The sequence below is a fragment of the Miniopterus natalensis genome, chromosome 1 (genome assembly GCF_054644295.1).
Source record: "Miniopterus natalensis isolate mMinNat1 chromosome 1, mMinNat1.hap1, whole genome shotgun sequence".
NCBI classification, from domain to species: Eukaryota; Metazoa; Chordata; class Mammalia; order Chiroptera; family Miniopteridae; genus Miniopterus; species Miniopterus natalensis.
The window spans coordinates 187164350-187185816 of record NC_142081.1 but is presented as its reverse complement, the minus strand read 5'-3'; the positions used below and the strand labels follow the sequence as shown (position 1 = coordinate 187185816).

The 21467-nt window shown below is 35.8% G+C and overlaps 1 protein-coding gene across 3 annotated transcripts in view; it reads left to right on the top strand.

The window, feature by feature from the left end:
* Positions 1-21467, top strand: part of STIM2 (stromal interaction molecule 2) — a 135801-nt gene that overhangs the window by 93691 nt on the left and 20643 nt on the right. For all 3 annotated transcript variants that reach the window (XM_087827903.1, XM_087827909.1, XM_087827911.1), the window contains exons 4-5: positions 16171-16282; positions 19779-19894. In XM_087827903.1, coding sequence (XP_087684029.1) covers positions 16171-16282; positions 19779-19894 — 228 coding nt within the window. The remainder of the gene's footprint in view (positions 1-16170; positions 16283-19778; positions 19895-21467) is intronic.

Here is a 21467-nt window from a genome sequence, read left to right as displayed (position 1 = left end):
GGCCTGTCATTAACCATTTTCAAATCCTTTGTAGCATTTGTTTCTTAAGAAGAATTCAAGCCAGTTCTTTGAAAACAATGTCTTCCACTTTTTGGGAGGGATGGAGGTGGGCCTGCAAAAGGGAAAAGGAGGGTGGGTAATAGAGACGGAGGCCCCAGAAACTCCCTACCTTGTAAGTTTACATATGTATTTGTTTGGTTCCTGAATTATATATTGTAAGAATATAGAATTCTAACGGCATTATTTTCCATGTTTTGCCCAGTATCAAATATTTTGTGGTAGAATTTTAATCATAGTGCTACAGCTCTACTACAGTGAATAATCATAGGTTTCTGTGTACTAGCTGCATACCCACTGATCCAGAGCCTGTCACCTTAGCAAAGGTAAGCACATCCCAGATTGCAGTGTGAGACAGTTGAAGACTGATCTGCTTTGGTAATTGTCTAAATTTCTCTTATCTGTTTTTAATGAGCATGCTCAATTGCATGAATCTGGCCATGACATTAGGCTGCATTCTCTTTAAGATGTGTAATTGGAAGCTTTTAAAAAAGGAAGGTTGAGTTTTAAGTTAGTGGATATATGTTTTAGGACTGTGCCTAGATTTCTTGAGTGATTTTCAGGAATGTCCCCCAAAAGTAATCACTCCAGTTTTTAATGGAACCTGCACTATATTAAAGTCTGAAGGCTGAATTTATCACAAAACTAAACGCTTAATAAATTCCTGTGCATAACTGATTGTTCAACATGCTTTGTTGAGTGGCTTGAAATGACAATAGACTATGTCTTTTTTTTTTTTTTTTTTTTTTTTAATTCAGAGCTTTATTTTAAAGTTTGAGCCATTTATCTGTTTTAGTAACTCTTTCTTTTAGTGACAGAACATAAAGAGACTCAGATTACCTCAAATAGTGGGAAATTTATTGTAAGGACACTTTCATCAATTATTTGATTAACTGCAAGTGTCGAAAGTCAGACTCACTTGCTCCATTCATTCTTTAAGTCAACAAAAATTTATTTAGTTCTCCCTCTAAGATAGGCATTATTCTGAGTTTTGGAGATAGAGCATTGAACAAAATAGATATCCTGCCCTCATGAAGTTAACACTCTCCTAGGGAGACAGATAGGGAACAGTTTGCATGCGTGTATGTAGCTTTATACACACTCACATGACTGCTGGCAAAGATAAGTGATATGATAAAAGTAAGCAGGGTAACACATAGTCAGTCAGTCACCAGGTAGGGTGAGGGCTACTTAATGTAGTCAAGGAAGAACTCCCCAAAGAAATGATATTTGGTTATAGATCTGAGTGATGCGCCTGAGCCAAGGAAATATCCGGGTGAAGTATATTCCAGGTTTAGGGATCAGCTAGGCTAAGATTCTAAGGCTAGCATGACCTCCAAGTATTTGGGGGACTGTAAGAAAGCTGGTATATCTCAAAGCTCATAAGGGTTTGGAGGGGTGGGGAATTGTAGGAGACAGATGGATCAGTGAGATATACAGGGGCTAGGCTGGATCTCATAGTATCTTACAGGCCTATTAAAAAGTTTGGGATTTTTTGTAAGTATAATGCAAGTCTAGCTCCATTTAGGAGTTTTGAGCAAAGTAGCGATGTGACTCGTCTTTTGAAAAGTTTACTGTAGATAGTGTACGGATGTCGGACTCTTGAGGAAGAGGGGCAAGAGTAGAGTTGGAAGGCCTGCTGAGGCTTATGTGGTGACCAGGTGAGAGGGAGAGCAGAGAAGTCTGATTTATGATGTAGTTTGAAGGAATAACTGATAGGATTTGCTCTTGGGTTGGATTCAGGAAGTTGGTGGGAGGAGGGGGAAGGAATTAAGGATGGTGCCTAGGTTTTATGTACCTGTGGTATTAAAATGTCTTGGAAATGGAAGTAATAAGGTAAAAAAAAATCTGAACAGTCTCATTTTGGGGATGAGGGTCAATAATGTTAAAAGGTTGAAAAATACTGCGCTCATGATGCAAAGGGGTGAAGGGCTTAGTGCTGAGAGGTCAAGAAGCAGAGGAGGAGCCAGAAAAGAAGACAGAAGAAATGATCAGTTAGATATGAAGTGTCCTGAGAACATATGAAGGGCATGTTTTAGTAAAGAGGGTACAGTCAGTGTCAACAGCTCAAGAAATTCAAATGAGAAGATGACAGAGACCTCACCATTGGATTGCAAAGTACAAGTAAAGATTGTTGGCAAAAGTAGTAGCACTGTAGTGGTGGAAGTGAAAGTCCGACTGAGGCGGATTAAAGAGGAAGTGAATCAGAAGACAGAGAGGAGAAGTGGAACTCTGCTACCTGAAGATGGATTTGATGTAAAGGAAGATTTTACAATGTGTTTATATATTGATGGAATGACCCAGTTGAGGAAAATTAAACTCTCTTAATTTGAAAACTATCCTTAATGGGATAGTGTAGGTGTGTAGTCAGGGGCTGAATCTACTCTGGTTATCTGTTTCTCTGTTTCTTTCTAGACTTTGATTTTATTTTTTTCTGCTGCATTTCCTAGAGAGTAGTACTGTGGCTGCTGGAAGTTTCAGGCTTATGTTTTCCCAAGCTCATGACTAAAGAGAAATAAGGAGTCTTTCCTGCCTGCTCTAGTTAGAAAAAATTCAGGAAGTAACTGGCTTAGGTTATGTGGCCATACCTAGACTTATCACTGTGACCTCCAGAATGGAGTCATATGATTTCTCCCCTGGCTGCCTCTCACTGGCAATCATGAGCCTTGTCTCAGAAGACAGAGGGAAGAAGGGGTACCTAGAAGAAAAACAGCCATAACAGATTGATGAGCCAGAGAAACTAGACTTTGAGAAGAGTAGCTAGAAGAAAAGCTTCAAAGGCTGTTCTGGATCCAGGGGTGGGCTTGTGGGGTCTGGCAACATGGGTCACATGATATAAAATGTAACTACTCCTTCAGAAAAATCTGATATGTTCTTGACATTTGCAGTCAAAAACTTCTGGACTGTAAATGGATTTTCTTATGGACTTTTTTTAGTCCTACTCTGAATTTTATGATAATTGAATATGTTATTTTCCAAATATAGATGTCTTATCAAATCCCATTTTGGTATTTTAATGAAATAAGTTAGTATATATCTCAACACTGGAAACTATATCAGTAAATTTTGCTCCACCTCGCCTCTTTCCAAAATCTTCCTGGCTATTATGGTTTTTCACTGCAATGGCACTTTTACTTTGACGGTGAAACCCTGACTGCATTTGCCTAGTATCACAAGGCATGTCTGTACTGTGTAAGAGGAGCGTAGATATTTTTAAAAGCATCATTAGAGGAGCAGAAAATTGAATTCAAGGTGGTAGAAACTAGACACAGTCTACTCTGAGTTAGTTTGGAAATCTTGTGAATGAAATAATTATTTACACATGACCGAAATGTCCCCTAAAGGCAAATAGTGTTCATCACACTTAAGTAATAAGAATACAAATTCTCTTCCCAGCTGCTGTGCCCCTTGGCTGTGTCTGAGAGCGTGGGAGGTGTGCAGTGCTGCCTTCGCGCTGTCCTGGAGTTCCTTTCCTTTGAGTTACTCATGAGTGTTTGCAAGTGAGGTCGTCTCAACAGGAAAAGAACACATATAACACTAGAGGACCAATGCGTATAAAGTGTATACAGGAATTAAGAAAGTTGGCTAGGAGGACATGCCTTTATGAAATTACAGAAAGTTTTATTGACTTTTAAGATACAGTTAATACCTTGCTGTTACCAATTCCAGGAAAGGCAGTACTTTTATGTGACCTAGGCTACCTTAAGATATGGTAGTTTTGTAGTTTATAGTGCTGTGTTTTTTTATATTTTTACTGAAAAATTTGGGTAGTATTTTTTCAATAATTAATGTGATATTACTATCAACGTCTTTGATTTTTATTTACTTTAATAGTAAACGAGGAGCAGAATTCTCTGAAATACCAAACTGCTACAATACGTCATAGCACTTGTGTAGACTGAAGGCATGTATAGACTACAAATGGCTGTAGTATTTGTCTTCTAGAATGTAAGAATTTGTTTATATTGCAGGTAAATTGGTTGGGCAGGATTTATTTATTTATTTAATTATTTTTTAAAATATATCTTTATTGATTTCAGAGAGAGGAAGGGAGAGGGAGAGAGAGAGATAGAAACATCAATGATGAGAGAGTCATTGATCGGCTGCAGCCCGCAACCCGGGCATGTGCCCTGACCCGGAATTGAACCCTGATCGCCTGGATCCTAGGTCGATTCTCAGCCGCTGAACCATGCCCGGCTGGGCGATTGGGCAGGATTTAGAGATCACTTTTATTGTTTTTGGTTTGTCAACACTTCTATTAAAATAAATAATCATTACTTACTAGAAAATAAAGTTGTTTGCATGGAAAACACATATAAGAAATGGCAATTTATAATTTAAGAAGAACTCTGAATTTAATTATTTGTTAATAACTTGTTGGTTTGTCTCCAACGCTGTTATACCAAAGCAAGCAGAATTACTTTCTTCCCCCTTGGCATAGCTAGGGCCTGAAAAAAAAAAGTTGAAACAAGAAAACACTTTTGGATCCGGGAAATAAGTCACTTGTAAGATAACAAAAAAATACAATAGAACAGAACTTGGAATTACCAAATAGACAGTTAGAAAAGGCAAAACAAATATGAAACAGGTTATTTCAACTCCAGCCCATAAAAGAGAAATAATAAAGTGTAAATGTTTTAGTATTTTAAACCAATTGAATCACCACATTTCTAAAAAAGACTGCCAACACTTTAGGTTATTACTGAATGCAACCAGAGCCAAGAGAATAATTGGTTTTCCTTTAAAGCCTAGTTCTCAAAAGGTATCAAATATTTTTATAGTAGTTTATTCTTTACTAGATAATTACCCTAAATCCTTACTAGAAGTTTTCCAGTCTTGGAATTTAATCTTACTTTTATTTTTTAACCTGGTACTATGTGAATTTTGAACAAGTAAACTTATTTTGGGTTCTGAGACTTCATAATCATGGAGGCTTCTCATCTTTTAGACACTGATATATTGAGAAACCTTTCGTAGAGAGACAATATCCCAAAGTATGCATGGAGCTTGACTAACTGCCTGGATTCAAGTCTCTACATAACACTAGATTTGTGACGTTGGGCAAGTACCTTCATCTCTCTGTCCTTAACTCCCCCATCTATAAAATGTAGCTAATAATAGTACCCACCTTTGAGGTCTATGTTAAGGGTTAAATGAGTTAATGAATATATAGAATTTAGAACAATACTTGATAGCTAATAAGGGCCTAGTGTTTGCTTTTTTTCCCCTATTGTTGAAAGATTACCTTACTTTTATGAAGAAAGGCACAAGCTAAAAGTAATAGAGAAGTTAACAATTATTAGAACTCTCTACTCACATAATTGAAAAAGAATTGCAAGATTTAAATTTTAATTTCTTAATTGAATTTCAAATTTAGTGAAAAGTTGCAAGACCGGAACGAATTACGCTCACACATACTTTGTCCAGAGACCCTCATTCCAGTCTTGCCATTTGCCCTAATAATGACCTTTATAGCCAACGGATCCAGGATTGTGCATCATACCCAGCTGTCCAGCTCTTTTTAAATCCAGAACAATTTCTTAGTATTTCCTGGACTTGCATGTCTTTTGTCACTAATTTTCAAAAGAGTCATTTTGTAGATTATAACTAAATTAGGATTTGTTTGATTTCATATGATTAGATCCAGGTCATGCATTTTGGGCTGGACTGTTGCAGAAGTGATTCTTTTCATTATATTCTTTTGAGTGGCACATGGTGTCAGTTTGTCCTATTTCTGGTGGTGTTACCTTTGATCACTTGATTAAGATACTATCTTCTACATTTCTGTAACTATAAAGACACTTTATCCCCACCTTTGTAATTAATTTTTTGTAAGTGAAGAGAAACTTGGAGACTTTGTAAAATCACATTCCTCATATCATTTTACCCACTAGTTTTAACATCCGTCGATATTTTTTGCCTGAATTTGTTATTCTGATGGTTGCCAGATTGCAATTTTTTAAATTTCATCATTCCTTCTATTTATTAATTTGCATTCTACTGTAAGGAACAGATTTAAACAGTGTATTATCAACACCTTGTCCTGTGAAGAGGTAGGGGATAATAGACATATCTTGAAAATAGAAGCTGGAGAAATAGTACATCTCAAATCTTATGATTATTCTGAAGATTGATCTGCATTTATTTATTTACATCAGTGTGTGCTCCTGGATTTCTGTTTTCCTATTTTATTCAGTGGGTCGTAATTTGCTGTTATCATTATTTTAAGGCTTAAATTATCCCAAATGTGGCTAGTGAGAGGCCTTTCAAACTGGCTTCTGTGTTCTTTTATATGTGTATCTTCATCATTTTTGAGCCCTTCCTTACTTTTAGCCAAAAGGATGTTCCAGGCTCATTTTGTTATTTATCATCCCTGGCCCTGGAAACAACTGTTTCTCTAAGGATTCCTGGTTACTTTTAGTTGAGATGATATTTAGAAACCAGTATTTGTGTACTAGGTTTGCTCATTGCTACTGGGGTGTTCTATCTCAGGCTCTCTCAGGGAACAAAGTTAAGAAACACCCCGATATTTATTTCTCTCTATATATTAAAAGTTATGAGTTCACATTGATACCAACACTCCTGAGTTAATTCTAGCTTAACCTCTTTCTGTCTTTCTAATTCCTTTCACTGAATGAAAACCTAACTCTATTATCTTCAATATATTTTCTTATTTGCTCAGTCCCTCTGCCTATAGCCAGTCTCCTGACCACATTGCACTGTTACTTCATTCAGGCGACTGCCTTGTAGGGACCTCTGCCTTCACAGAGTCATACCCCAGGGTCTCCATTATGCAGATTCTGGCCACTGCTAGTCTGTCTTCCCATCCTGATATGGAGCCTGGCAGTTGCTGCGCAATTAAAAGGTGTTTTTTTTTTAACTTTTTTGTTTTTATTTTTTAAATGTTTTGTTGATTTGAGAGAGAGAGGAATGGAGATGGAAAGAGAGAGAAAAACATTGATTGGCTGTCTTGTGCATGCCCACTACCAGGGATTGAGCTTGAAATCTGGGCGTGTTCCCTGATCAGGAGTTGACCTGGAGAACTCTTGGTGCCTGGGATGATGCTCAGCCAACTGAGCCACACTGGCCAGTGCGGACAATTGAAAGGGTTTGAAATGAATTTGAGAATTGGAAAAAACTTTGGAAAGTCTGAGTGAACACCATATAGTGTCATTGTGTTAATGAGTCTATTTTTATGCGTTAATTTTTATTACTGAAGCACATTATTCACATTTTCCCTTCCTCATATAACTCTAGCTATTGACAAAAGTCCCCTGTGAGTGGGGAGGCTATTTAATATTTTACTGCTTTAACCATTGTGTCAGTACTCACACAGTACTTGGGGATTGTGTGACAACGAGGTGTGAAAGCTCAATTTTTAACTGGCCTTTTATATCCTTTAGAAAATATTTATTAACTGGGCTTTGTGTTCATTTTTTGTTGAACTCCCTCTTAAAGTCAGTACTTTTTTTTTTTTTTTTTTTTTACATCGAGCGTTCTGCTAGTCTTGGCAGTAACTCCTTGACTCTGATGGTTTACATTTATTTTATTCATTGCCCAGTAGTAATTACCATGCGCTCAGTAAATATTTGCTGAATAAAAGAATCCCTGGTTTTACTTGCATAGAAAATCTTTTGAAGAAACTTTCAAATTCCAGGAGAAAAAAAATTGAGCATTTTTGACAATTTTAATAGCAGTAAATTAAAGGAAACATTTGTAAAGCTATGATTTAGAAGTAGAATTTTTGTTTTTAACATATTCTTTGAAAAACAGCATCCTCTCAGTTATGTGAAACTTAATTGTACTTCTGAAAGAGTTTATTTCTTTATCTAGAAATTCCACTAAAAAGAGCGAATGAAGGTGGCGTTTTTCTAGCAGCCTTGGCTAATATAGTTATTTTGCCACCATTCACTCATCCCAGCACTGAGGTCTGAAAAGGTAGCTGCCATTGCACACTTTAGTGCCTGCTGTGCTTTTGGCATTGTATAACCGGCAGGGGACATAGACATGAGTAAGTATTATTTGCCCTTAAAGAATTTACTTTTATTTGATGTGAAATGTTAGTTTTCTTCTCAGCTCGGTGTTGTTGGCTGCCGAGGGACAATGAAATGAGAGAATGAATAACCAGAGACAGCCTCTTTCCCTAAGGTGGTATCTTCAGTGACGGTAGAGTGACGTAATTAGAAAAACCGGGTTAAACATTTAGCTCCCTTATAGCCATTGAGCCCACTGATTTTGTTGAATCACTTATAAAGAAAGTATATTTCTTGACTTTCCTTAATTACAAAAATTTCTGATTCTATATTTATTTTATTATGATTATAAATTTACGTTTGTAGAATGCCTTTACCATTCCTAAGAGTCTTTTCCAAATACATTTTCTTAGCTAATCTTTAGAACAGTCATAGTTTTGAGACTCAATGTTTCTCTAATTTCTATTTTTAAGATATGTCTTTATTATCTCTTGTCATCTTCATGAAACTAGATGTTGATAGTACATTCTGTTTAATGATAATAAGATTGTAGTTTACAACAGAAAAAGTAGTAATGCCTTCCCTTGGTGACCAATGCACCACTGTTGGGAGGAGAATGCCCTGATAATTTTTAAGTTCTGAATGTTCAGACATTTACCAACATTTACCTAGTCTGCCTAAAAATTTCACATTCTTCTTGCATGGCAAAAGGTAAGGAGCTCATGAAAGAAAGTGTGTTTCCTCTTTGGCACTACTGCTAATATCTGGACTTCCCAAATTCAGACTGTGACTTTTAGGTGTCCAAATATAGCATGTTGCAGGAATTTAGTCCACAGTACAAAGACATGCTCCGCTGACCTGTGTGCAGACGAGGCGCTCGCATTCTGGCACTGTTCTAAAGATAAGCCTGTCTTGACTGTGCTGAGCAGCTGAGCAGTAAAGTCTCGCTTAGAAGTGACACCACACGTCTATAAACTGAGCTAAGATGAAATGTGGAAGGCTTAAACTTTCATCTCTTATATTTTAAAAGATTAATTTTAATGTTTATATTACATTTAAAGTTGCTTTTTATTGAAGTCCTGCTATACTGAACTTTAGTTTAATGGCATTTTCCTGTGATAAGTATGCCTGTCACTGTACAGAGAACTTCTGAGGCTTTTATATGGCTTAAAATTCTCAGTGGAAATGGAATTTAGAAAAGTGGTGGATACTGCTGTGTATTCATATTTTAGAATACAGTAGTATTTCATATTAACATGTCAGTAATTTTTTAAACTAAATAGTTTTTAGCTTTTATAACAGAGAAGCTTCAAAATATAGAACTTTTTTTCAATAACCATTTCATATGGCCAACTTTAAATATAGTTACTTTCATTAATAATGTTTATTCTTTCTCCTTCCTGACCCTCTTACCAAACCTTTGGTACTTATAAGATGTTTTCATGCTTTTTTGGAAAGTGGTATGTATTTAACTGTACTGTATTAAACTGTATTATATCAGAGGTTGATTTCTCTAAAATACATTATTTATGCCAGTGGCTTTCTTAACATTAATAACATCACAAATGGTTTTTTATCATAAATTTAGGATTATAGCAGTGTTTCAAAACTAGTAAGAGAGCTATTAAGAAATGAAATGCAGAATAAATGTAGTGATGTGTCTATTATATCCAAGGTCTGACATGGCTGATGGTGAGTTTGGCTGTATTTGGAAATTTTGTCAGCATATGGGGGAAGGACAGGAGAAGGAGCTTAATGGTTGAGTTGGGGCTTGAAATCAACAGACATAGTTTTGAATCCTATCTCTACTACTTACATGGTGTGTGAATTCAGACAAGTTACTCAATACTCTCTGAGCCTTGGCTTCCTGATCTGTACACCAAGATTATAATATTACTTTTAAAACCTACTTCATAGCGTTGTTGAAAGAGTTTAATGAGATAATTCATGAAAAGCATTTCACAGAGTTGCTGGAAAGTGTCAGGTACTCACAGAATATTAGCCACTGCTATTATTAACATTTCTACATGCACACTAATACTTTATAATAATTAGAAATCCCCCCCCCCCCCCCAGTATGTAGGTGATTTCACAAATCAACTTTGAAGGTGTTTTAGGACAGCATGTACTTATATTAAATATAACAGATGAAAACTTATATGGTGCTACTTCACTAAGCTGCTTTGTATTTTTAGGCCTGTAACTTAATATAAGTATATGGCTAAGTGCACTGGGTGCATTGGTTTTATAAGATTGCCTTTTATAGATGAAAGGAGCAAGTAAATATGGATATTTTAATCTTTTGACGTTTATCTTTCATACTGATTTGTGCTTAAGGCAGGGATGGACTGGAAGCACACACAAATTCTTATCTCATTCTGCTGTCAAACACACAGCTATAAAGTATTACCTTCTGACCTCCATTATGTTATATAGGTCCTAGTGATCCTGTTAGGGAGTCAGGGATTTTCCAGTGCTGCTGCTTTGAAATGAGATGTCATGAAAACAGTATTGTTTGTCTATCACACAACTGTGGGAGAACAAGTAGACAGTTCAAAACAAAACAGGTGCTTGTCTGTAAGGAGGAAAAAAGTCAGTTATACAGTCAACTAATACTTAAATGACAACTCTATGCTGAGCTGCATGGTGCCTGTTATGGAAGTTTACAATATATAACATAGTAGGGACATAAGATGTCATGAAGCAAGTAGTTACAATGTAAGGTAGCACTTAGGATAATACCTGTTTGGTAGAATAAGCAAGTACTATACAGATTAAGGGGAAGGAGAGAGCACTTTACTTTTTCCTACTTACAGCTGGAGGGTGTACCTGTGTATGACTTGTGTATATGCCTTAGAAGGCTGCTTCAGCTGGTGGCCGCAGGAATACTAGTTTCCCTATCTCGGTGGCTGGCTAGTCTAGCTCTTACTGTCTCTTCATTCCCCCCATTCTTGCTGATCCAACTGCTTTTTAAAAGCATTCTCCACTTAGGCCCAGTTATCATTTTTTATCTTTGCTAAGCATCCAAAATAATTATATGATAGTGGAACTGACAGTAGCAAGTAGGAAGGGGAGAAAGGGAAACTATTTTGGTGCAGAATCAAGAGCATCATTTCCTATGGTAGGAAGAGCCCTGTTGATAGCAGCAAGGGAGAGGGACAATGAAGAGGAGACGCCTCATCTTGCCTCTGTTCCTGTGAAACCCATAAACGTGCCCCCACCAACCCATCCACCATCCTCACACTCTTTCATCTCCTGGAGCTTTTGTTCTGTTCACCACCTGTCCCCACTCTCCCCTGCGCCCATCACCTCCTTTGCCCCTGACCCCTTCTCCAGCTCTGAATCCCCTGGCTGTTTGAAATCTTGCCTTTCAGTCTGTTAGAACCCCTTTTAAGTCATAGGAGTCACCCCTATGATGAAGAACTGGCATAGCTCCACTGAGCCATTGTGTTACTACCTTCAGGCCTTCAGTAGGCCACAGTGTGTACTTGATGTGTCTAGTGGAATCCTGCATCCATTAATTCACTGACTTGTGACAGATAACTCATATATAATGTTGACTCTTGTGTTAGTATTAGTATTATATGTCTGAAAGATTTGTTTCTAAGAGAAATTGTGTTTCAAGTTTTAGAGTTAACCAGTGAGCTATTATTCCAAATCATGAGCCACCTGTATTGGCAGTGAACTTGGAACCAGAAGATTAGAGTTCAGATGCTAGCTGTCCCAGTTGCTAGACACGTGTGATCACATGTGTGATTCCTTGGCCTCTCTTGACCAAGGGTCTCTGTATACATTGTACAAGTAACAGCTATCTCTCTAATGTAGTTGGTGGGGGATTAAATGAAAATATATGTGAAAGTGTATAATAAAAATGTAAAGTCCTATATCAAGTGAATGTGGCATTATGGTGTTAATAATAATCACTGTATTAGGTAGAAGAACAAGTTCCTGCCCTCTAGGAATTCATCATCCAGGAGGTGAGACAGGCATGGACAATTATATTAGGGTATATGAAGTCCGGTGGCAGATGCACGTACAGGTGATCATGGAAAGGGATGGGTAGGGATGGGGTTCCTGGTCCAAGTCTTACAGGCTAAGGAAGAGCAAGCCTGGTGAAGAAGAAGGAAGGAGTAGGGAAAATCATGCCATGTTGAAGGTGTGGCATGGAGGAGTATGGTGCATTCAGGAAGCCGAAAATAAGGCAGCAAGTATGGCTGGAGCATAAACTTCTACTTGTAGGGCCTAATTTGATTATCAGGACCACTTACCTAACTAAAGAGGCAATGTTACTGCACAGTGGTTAACAGCTCTAGAAACAGACTTGGTCTAAACCTGGTTGGGTCATTTACTAATCAGTTATACCTAGTTAAGAAATTATACCTTCATAAACTTTTAGTATCAATATGATGATAAAAGTATCTACTTCAAAGGGTTGCTGCAGTAGTTATTCCAGATAACGTTTGCAAATCTCCTGGTGTTTAATCAATACTTTATAAATGTTAGCAGCAGTTTCTACTGCTGTCCTGAAAGTCCTTTTTTCCTTTCAGTACTCTAACCTACTGTTCTAGGGTAACAGTTTAGCAATATTTTAAATACCAATTCTCGTTCATTATAATGGAATCATAGGAACAGAATTTGAATGAATTTTAAAGATGGCCTAGCTCGTTTTCATTAGTTTGTGTGTTAAGAAACTGAGTCATACATAGTTAAATAACCTGGCTGTGATGTCACAGTGAATCAGCACAGCTGGGACTAGATTCAGGTCTCTTTCCAGAGCTCTTTCTGTTGGCCTCAGAATCAATTGCCCCAAATCACTTAGAGACACCAGCCTATAGCATTGGCACAATTCATTGCAGAAACAATATCTTAAAAGTGTAGAAGTTGGCATTTCAGTAGCTTTGCAGATAGGAAAATATATCTTTTATGGGAATATCATATCTTTCTCTGCCTATCCTCTGGTGGAAGTGCTGTTTAGCAGCAGTACCTGTGAAAGGGCAATGAGAGGCAGATAATAAGGAACCAGATAATTCTTAAATGAATAACTCCTAATACTGTCAAAAATAAAATAAAATAAAAAAGAACTCTTATACAGACAAATGTCCACTTCTGTTTATTAGGGTCTCCTCACTAAACTGTGCAAATAGATTTTGATAATACTTGTCAATTATACATGTTCTACTTCACTTATTCAAGAGGATAGATAAATAATTTGTTGAACACTCTTTGTGTACCAAGTGCTAGGGATAGAATGGTGAGCAAGAAGCTTGAAATAATAATCATAAATATAATTAGTTAAATGCTATGTATAAAAAGTACAGAGTGATTTATGATCATATAGCAATGTTTGGGAAGGCTCCCCTGAAAGTTTTAACTGAGATATGAAGACTCTGTAAAGTAAATAGGTATGAGTCATAGGAATGGAGAAAAGGGTCTCATACTGATAAAACAGCATATGCCAAGGCCCTGAGGAAGGCCATAGAATGATCTGTCCTAAGAACTGAAAAACAGCTAGTGTGTTTGGGGCAGAAAAGGCTAAGATGGGATGCAAGTCCTGGTCATGAGACAAGAAGTGAAGGTGTTTACTAGGCATCCCAAAGGAACCAACTGGCACAAGAAGTGAACCTCTCCCGAAGTAAACTGTGATCAGTATTAGAATTTTGTTGTTTTAAAGAGTCATTGTAAAGAAGATTACTTTAGAACCACTATAATACTCAATTTACTAGGTAGAGTAATACTAGGATTGGGGCACTTTTAACTACATACTATTTTTCATTTGATTTTTCTGTCTTTCTCTCTGGGCTCATTGGAACTGAAGGAATATTTTGATGTCCTGGTGTGTTTAGGGTAGGGCCTTTTGTTGTTGATTAATTGAACAGCCTAGAAATGACAGAGAGAATTTTATCCTATTTTCTGGCTGAGGTTTTTGTGTGGGTTTGTGATGCCACTGCCCTGCTGGTTTTTTGGCAGTCAAAACAGGACAGTTCTTAATGCAGTTCTTCTTGAAAAGGAAGAAACTTAAGAGTAAAAAGGCTACTTTGTATTAAATTTAGTGGAAGGTACCCAGGGCATGTATCTTTGGCTGATATTGTAAGTTATTTGGCTAAATGGATATAGTAGCCTCAGGCACATATCCAGGCTTATGGCAGGAATACATGAAAAAATAGTAAAAGCTTTGTCTCTATATAAAATTATCAACTACCATATGTAATTTTTAAATGAATTTTTGTTAACTGTTTATTGATTTATTTAAGCTTTTCTTTAAATAATGAAAAAGACAGATTCATTTTTACACAGATAGATTCCCAGATCTGCTTTTATTGCTCACTTGCTTTCTTCACTTTCCTTTGACCATTTCTGTGGCATATAAACACTTTGTTTTCCAAAATCCTCAAATTAAATGCAGATAATATGGAGCTCTTCATTTTTCAAGTGTATTTGCATCCTTTGGATAAACTATCATTGTCCTTTATACTCTTCAAACAGAAATGTCTGAGTTGCTTCCCATGTTTAACTGCTTGTTTATATGTCTACTATTTATTAATATTATTGCTCTCGGAGTAGCATAGAGTCAGGTCTTTTGGGTTCAAATTTAATCTTGCTACTGTCTTTTGGTCCCACTAACTTTTCAGTTTCTCATCTCCAAAATGGAGATAATCATGTTAGTGCCTAGTAAAATTTTTTTTAAAGGCTGAAAGGAAACAGTGCTTATAGAAAGCTTAATTCAAAATCAGTGTCCTGGAGAAGACGTTGGCTATCATGATTTTGGGTCCCTCCCCTAGAATCCACTAATAGCCATCCTCATTCTCCTAGGAGCCCTTATTCAGCCTAACCTGTATGCTGATGACCCCCAGTTTATACCTCCATTCCTACCTCACTTTTTCCTACGCTTCAGGCTTGTCTATCTTACTGCTACTGTTTATCTTCACTTAAATATCTAATACATACTTTAAGCATAACATGTCTAAAAACAGAACTTTGATCTCTGCCACCTGCCGCTACTTGCCTCCCCAGTCTGTTCCCACCATTCTTTCCTATCTCAGTTAATGGCACCACCCTCTGTACTTTTTTCCCCCTCTAGCTATCAACCCCCACCCATTTTATCAGTACATCTAGCAGTATTATCCCAGAATATGTCTGAATCTGACCACGTGTCACCATATTCTCTAAGAGCACTGTAGTCCAAGGCAATAACCTCTTTTGCTTGGACAGATATATAAGGAATGGTCTCCTTATTTCTCTCTGTTTTCAGTCTTGTCTCCTATAATGCATTCTCCACATTTTGAAGACTGATATCTTAAAAACAGATTTCTTTACCCCTACCATCTTCTTATTGAAATTGGAAAAATGTCCAGAATTTTTAAAAATCCTCTCTGATCTGGAGTCTCTGACTACTTTCTTCCTATCTCTCAGCCACAGCTAAGTGCATGCCTATCTTAAGCCTTTACATTAGCTTTTCCTTCTGTTTGGAATATTTTTCACTTAGATCATTACATTGTTGGTTCCTTGTAATTTTTAGGTCTCAGTCTAGATAACAGCTCTTCAGAGAGGTTTGTCCTGGCATCTTTCCTTCCTTAATAGCTGATCAGTATCTGAAATCTGCCCCACCCTTTCTTCTTTCTTTCATAAATTGCCCCTCCCCACTCCCAAGATAATTTGTTCCATGAGGGCAAAGACTTTATTCATCTAGTTATTACCATATTCCCAGTGCTTAGAAAAGAACCCAGTACGCAGAAGGCTTACTGTTTTATGTGGGAAGAATGATGAATAAATATATTCTGGTAAGCTTTCTATATTCAGAGAAATAATAGATTGTTTCATCCTGCACAAACTTTGCATAGATACTTATTTTAGAATTAACCATGCTAATATTTTGTTTCTTTTATATATTTTCTCTGTTCTAGATTGTAAGCCCTTAAGGGTAGGAGGTATGTCTTCATTGTTTTTAGCTCTCATAGAATGCTAAAAACCATTTTAGTACTTAGCTTTGATTGGATTGGATTGAAAAGTTCAATCTAACATCTTTATTTCTTCTGAAGTTATAGTAGTTATATATTTGTTTATGTGTATATATAGATATAATTTATATAAATTCTGAAAGCAGGTGTGTATAAAATATACCTTCCCCTTTTATCTTGTGTAGTTCATAATTGGACCCTTGAGGACACACTTCAGTGGTTGATAGAATTTGTTGAACTACCCCAATATGAGAAGAATTTTAGAGACAATAATGTCAAAGGAACAACACTTCCCAGGTGAGTCTTTATTATCCAAATGTATTTTTCCACTAATGAGGAATTATATGCTACATGTTACTTTTCATTGCCAAATATGCAAATTACTTTTATAGCTAAGAGCTCAAAGAATATATTATAGATACATTCATTTTTAAATTTTTTTAAGGTATGAGTTTTTGCAAGTTTAATCAATTTTTCTTGTCTAAACAATAATACCCTTTAAAAAACTTATACCCCAGAAAAGTAATTTTGAGAATGAGGTGGGCCAGCTATATCTTTTTTAGGTAACATCAGAAGGCCAGCCTCTGACCACCTGATAGGTAAAGAACAACAGTCTTACTCATCTGGCACAGATCCGCCTTTATGAAAAGTTCGGTGTGAATGGGTTACTTTGCAGAGCCTTCTTCACTGGCATTCTTTTAATCACAACAATAACCACTTAGTATTAGTGACCATAAATTAAACCTTAAAAAATGAAGTTTAACAAACAAAATGTAAATAATAGCAGCCATTTTTAAGTGCATATTACATAGAGGTACTCTATATTATCTCATTTAAGCTTCATGGTTAACATGAAGTATGTGTTGTTATCCCCATTTTACAGATTAAAAAAACCAAGTCAGAGAGAAGTTAAATACTTTGCCCAAGGCAGTGTTTGAACACAGATAGGTCTGATTCCAGAGTTTAGGGTGCTAATTTATCCTTTATATGTCTCGAATTAATTGTTGCTAGTTTTCTGAATTATATTTTCTAAATCTTCATTAGTTAACTTAATCTTTAAACATTTAAATTTAAATGTTAAAATTTGCAATAATTCTACCAGAATTTGACCCTTACAAGATTGCTTATGTTTCATTCCTCCCTGGATTGTTTCTTACACCAAAAAAGACTCTTATCCCTTTTTTCTATCTAATTGTTATACGTGATGAAATACACACATTGTATTTCTAATCAATTTGCTTGCATAGCCTATTTAAGTAAGTAGCTTTTGTTGGTTGGAAGTTTGTATTTTGGATCAAGTTGAAAGTTTTCATATTTCCCTTAAATGTATTCTGAACATCCTGAACATCAGCATTTCTCATTTTACTGTGTACATGACTATAGTGATGAAATACTGGGATAAGAGTCAGTTCAATAAGTGCGCATTGAGAATCTTTGTGTTCATGGTGCAACTAGATACTGGAAAGAAGACAAAAATTAAATAATATATAGTTTTTGCTTTTAAATAACACAAATTCCTAAGTTAAAACCAACAGGATAGTAGAGCATTAAAATGGGGTTAGAGTTTTCCAAGTTACCAAGTTATATATGTTAGTCTGGTTATGAGGAACCAATGGCATTTTTCTTATGTTGTCTTTTGGGAAGTTTCTTTATATAATAATAATATGAAATAATAACAATATGAAATAAAATAGCCTGCTCTGTGTTTTGTCAGTAAATGTTATAGCCACTTTTTTCTTTTGATTAAATAAAGGATATCAGAAATACCTCAAATTCTGGTAGAATTTTTGAGATAACACACTTAATCAAGATCAGTTTTTAAAAATAGTGAACATATTTCTCCAGAAGAAAAGTTATGTAATTAGAAGCTTTCAGGTCAGCCCACTGGAGTCTTTTTGAGGCGAGGAGAAAGGGAAACTGGAATGCCCTTCATCAAGCCCCTCTTATGGGAATGCAGTTAGATAAGGGACATATCAGTCAACCTAAACAACCATGTAAGCTACAGAGTTTTTTGTAGGGTAATTGTAAATATAAGAGCTATTTGTAAGAAGGTATAAGAAAACATATTACATATTCCAGATGTGCATATGCCAAAAAAATTCATTATTGTTTCTTTTCTGTGACATTAGAATATTGTTACCTCTGAAATAGATAGCCAGAATTATGTTAGCTCTAATGGTTATCTAAGCCTTTTACTGCGTTTCCTGTACTCTGTAATTCTTGTTTCCGAGCTCACACTAAGGCTTTCCTCACCTGACACACGCCGCCTCATTCCCTTCAGGCCTGTGTGAGCTCCTGACATCCTCGCCCACGCAGGTAGAATCGCTTCCACGGCTGGGCTCATGTGGAACTGTGCATAAAATTCTGTTACATAGTTTCCTTTTTACTCCATCTCATTGTCTTTCTTACATTTATCTATTGATAGTGTTGCTATAGATTCATTCATGCATCCATCCATGCATTCATTCATCTATTATACAAACATGTATCAAGCATCTACTTTTGCCAAGCACCATGCAGGGTTTGGGCATACAGAGCTAAGACAGTTTTTGCCTTCAAAGACTTTGATAAGTGTCATATTAAAGGAGTAATGGGAGCATACATGTGTGTAAGGTACCTGTGGAGATGAAGGAAGGCATTTTGTAAAGGGAAAGTTAAGAGTTCTTTACTCTCTAAAGTTTTATAGAGAACTCATAGGAGTTTCTGTAACTTCATACTCAGAGGTTCTGATGTCTTCCTAAATAAAATTAGTGGTTCAGGTACAGTTGTTGGAATCATACATATTTGGTTTTGAATTTCTGCCTTACTGCTTACTAATTATGTAACCTTGAGCAAGTTACTCAACCTCTCACTACTTTAGTTTCCTCATCTATAAAATGGGAATTTTTATTTACATCTATCTATCTGTCTACCTACCTACCTACCTACCTACCTACCATCTATCTATATATCTATATATATATAAATATATAGTAGTTTTTGAATTTTAATTAAGCCTTGACACAGGTCCCAGCACATAGTACATGCTTGTTTTTATTATTGTTATTAATTGTTATTATTAAACTTTGTGTTATAAGATCTTTATCGGCATCATACTTGGTTATTAAGAAATTTTAATTGACTACTGGGCTGCTTGGATTTGAAGTCCAAATTGAAGTGATTTTATTTCCTTATTTTACCTGTGCCTTTGACCCCCTACATACTTTTTTTCATAGCTAATAAAATGGTTCAGTACGTCTTATTATATAAATCCTTCAGTTTACTTTCCCAACCAATGATGACTTCTTACTTCCCACTTACGACTTTAGTGGACTTTAATTTTGAAGCAGCTTAAACATTAGACTGTAAAGGTACAGACTCCTTGGATACTTTTAAAGAAAAACAGCTATCTAAGTTGAGAACTATTTTTTAAAGTCTTCTATTGATGTTAAGTAAATTACTTATAATTTTCTCGTTCTTTGTGGAATGACAGTAAGATGTTAGGTAATTAATGATTATAAAATACTTTGAATTTGATACGTTTTAAAATCATATTAAGTTACAGCACAAAATAACCTCAGAAAACAAAAATATCAGTCTAACAACTAAATTATTAACATACAGGAGTGTTTGTACAGCTAAAATTGCACTGAAAAGGTTTTTGATACATGTCATAAAGTATTAAATCACACTTGGATAAGCTCTTACAGTAATGATCACTAATATGTAAAGTATTAAATATGCTGCTCAAATATTTAAATTTATATACTGGAAATATTTTCATTTAATGTATATGTATTTTTTAAATGAACAGGATAGCAGTACATGAACCTTCATTTATGATCTCTCAGTTGAAAATCAGCGACCGGAGTCACAGACAGAAACTTCAGCTCAAGGCACTGGATGTGGTTTTGTTTGGACCTTTAACACGTTAGTATTCACTGTCATAGAACACGATGCAAAAGAGTGATGAGGTCATCTGTTTGTTATCTAAAGAAGTAAAAAGTAAGCAGGGCAGTAGACCACTAAGAAGAACCATCTGTTAGGTATAAAGGAAATTTAGTACCGTCTTAAAAGATGTATGTAGGGTGAGACTTTTTGTCATTGAAATGTAGTGTGTGAAATTTTCAAAGCTGGTTACTGATGTAAAAAGTTGTAAAAACTATCTTAGTTGATAATTTCGAATTAAATTTCTAGATTTAAAACTTTGGATCTTTATAGCAGTTTTAGTTGATGTTATTATAGCTGAATATTCACGGAAGAATCCCTTTAAAAAATGGTGCAATCTAAGCATCTTGATGCATGAAGTAATAGAACATAACTTGATTTCATTAATTTCCTAGAAAATAATTTTTTATATAGATCAAAAGCAAAGACCCACTTACAAAGTAACAGACTATCCTGGCAGAAGCACAAGGTGGAGAGTTGTCCCTTAGATTGCTTTGAAGAGGAACAGTGAAGAAATTGCTGTCATATTCATAAAGCAAATAAACCAGCATCTCTTTAATTTGACAGGACTCCTGTTTCCCAGAAGGAAAATTTAATATGCTTATTTCATTTAATTTCAAATTTCAGAAAGCTCTTGGGAAAAGCATTTGAAGAGTTCGCATTTTAGAGGAATTATGTTTTATTTTTCAGAAGCCAAAAACGATTAACAAAATTAATACAAGAAAAATGACTTCCACAAGTTACAAATTAGGAAACTAACTTTTTTTTTTTTTTACCTCCATTCTTGGAGTTAGGAGACTTGCCGGTTCCTATGATACTATCTTGGGGTAGCTCTGCTAAAAAAGAGTTACTGGAGTGGTTGGATGGATTCCATGACTTTACTGGTGGTTCTTTTTTGGCTCCGGCTAAAAGAGCAGCTGGTGAAACAGCTGGAACTTCCCTTTGTGACGGTCGGTGGAAATGCACTGTTGGTGGAAATTACAAACCCTACGAAATAGAACACTACTGAAATGCCAGGCATTCCATGGAGATGATGCCCCTTCTAACCGTCTCCTTGTCTACATTTCCTACTGAATCTCTTGTGGGTTGTCTTCTTTGTGATTCTTTCTAATTATTTCGTGTGAATGACTGGTGAAAATAGGAATTTAACTATAGAATTTGTCTCTATATACAACTTGGCCAGGAATATTTATATTTTATTATTCCAGGAACAAACCACCCTCTAAGCCAAAACAGTATTATATTATTATTTGAAAAGGAACAAAATGAGTCTCAGAGAATGTTGAAAATAAATGTTTTAATAAACAAACTAATTAAGTTACATCTTTTAAATATGTTTGTCTTAAAATTTTTATTTGAGTGAGTGAACCCTGTATTTGCAACACCCATGTTAGATCTGTACAAAACTGGCATTGTCAAATGAGCAGAGATACATTTTAAAGGAGTTTTCACTGAAATCTTTTCCAGTTTGTGGTACATATTGTAGTTCGGGACTTGCCCATGCATTTATTGTTATTTCTGGTGATTATACTTCAGCCTGAACAGGGTTCATAAT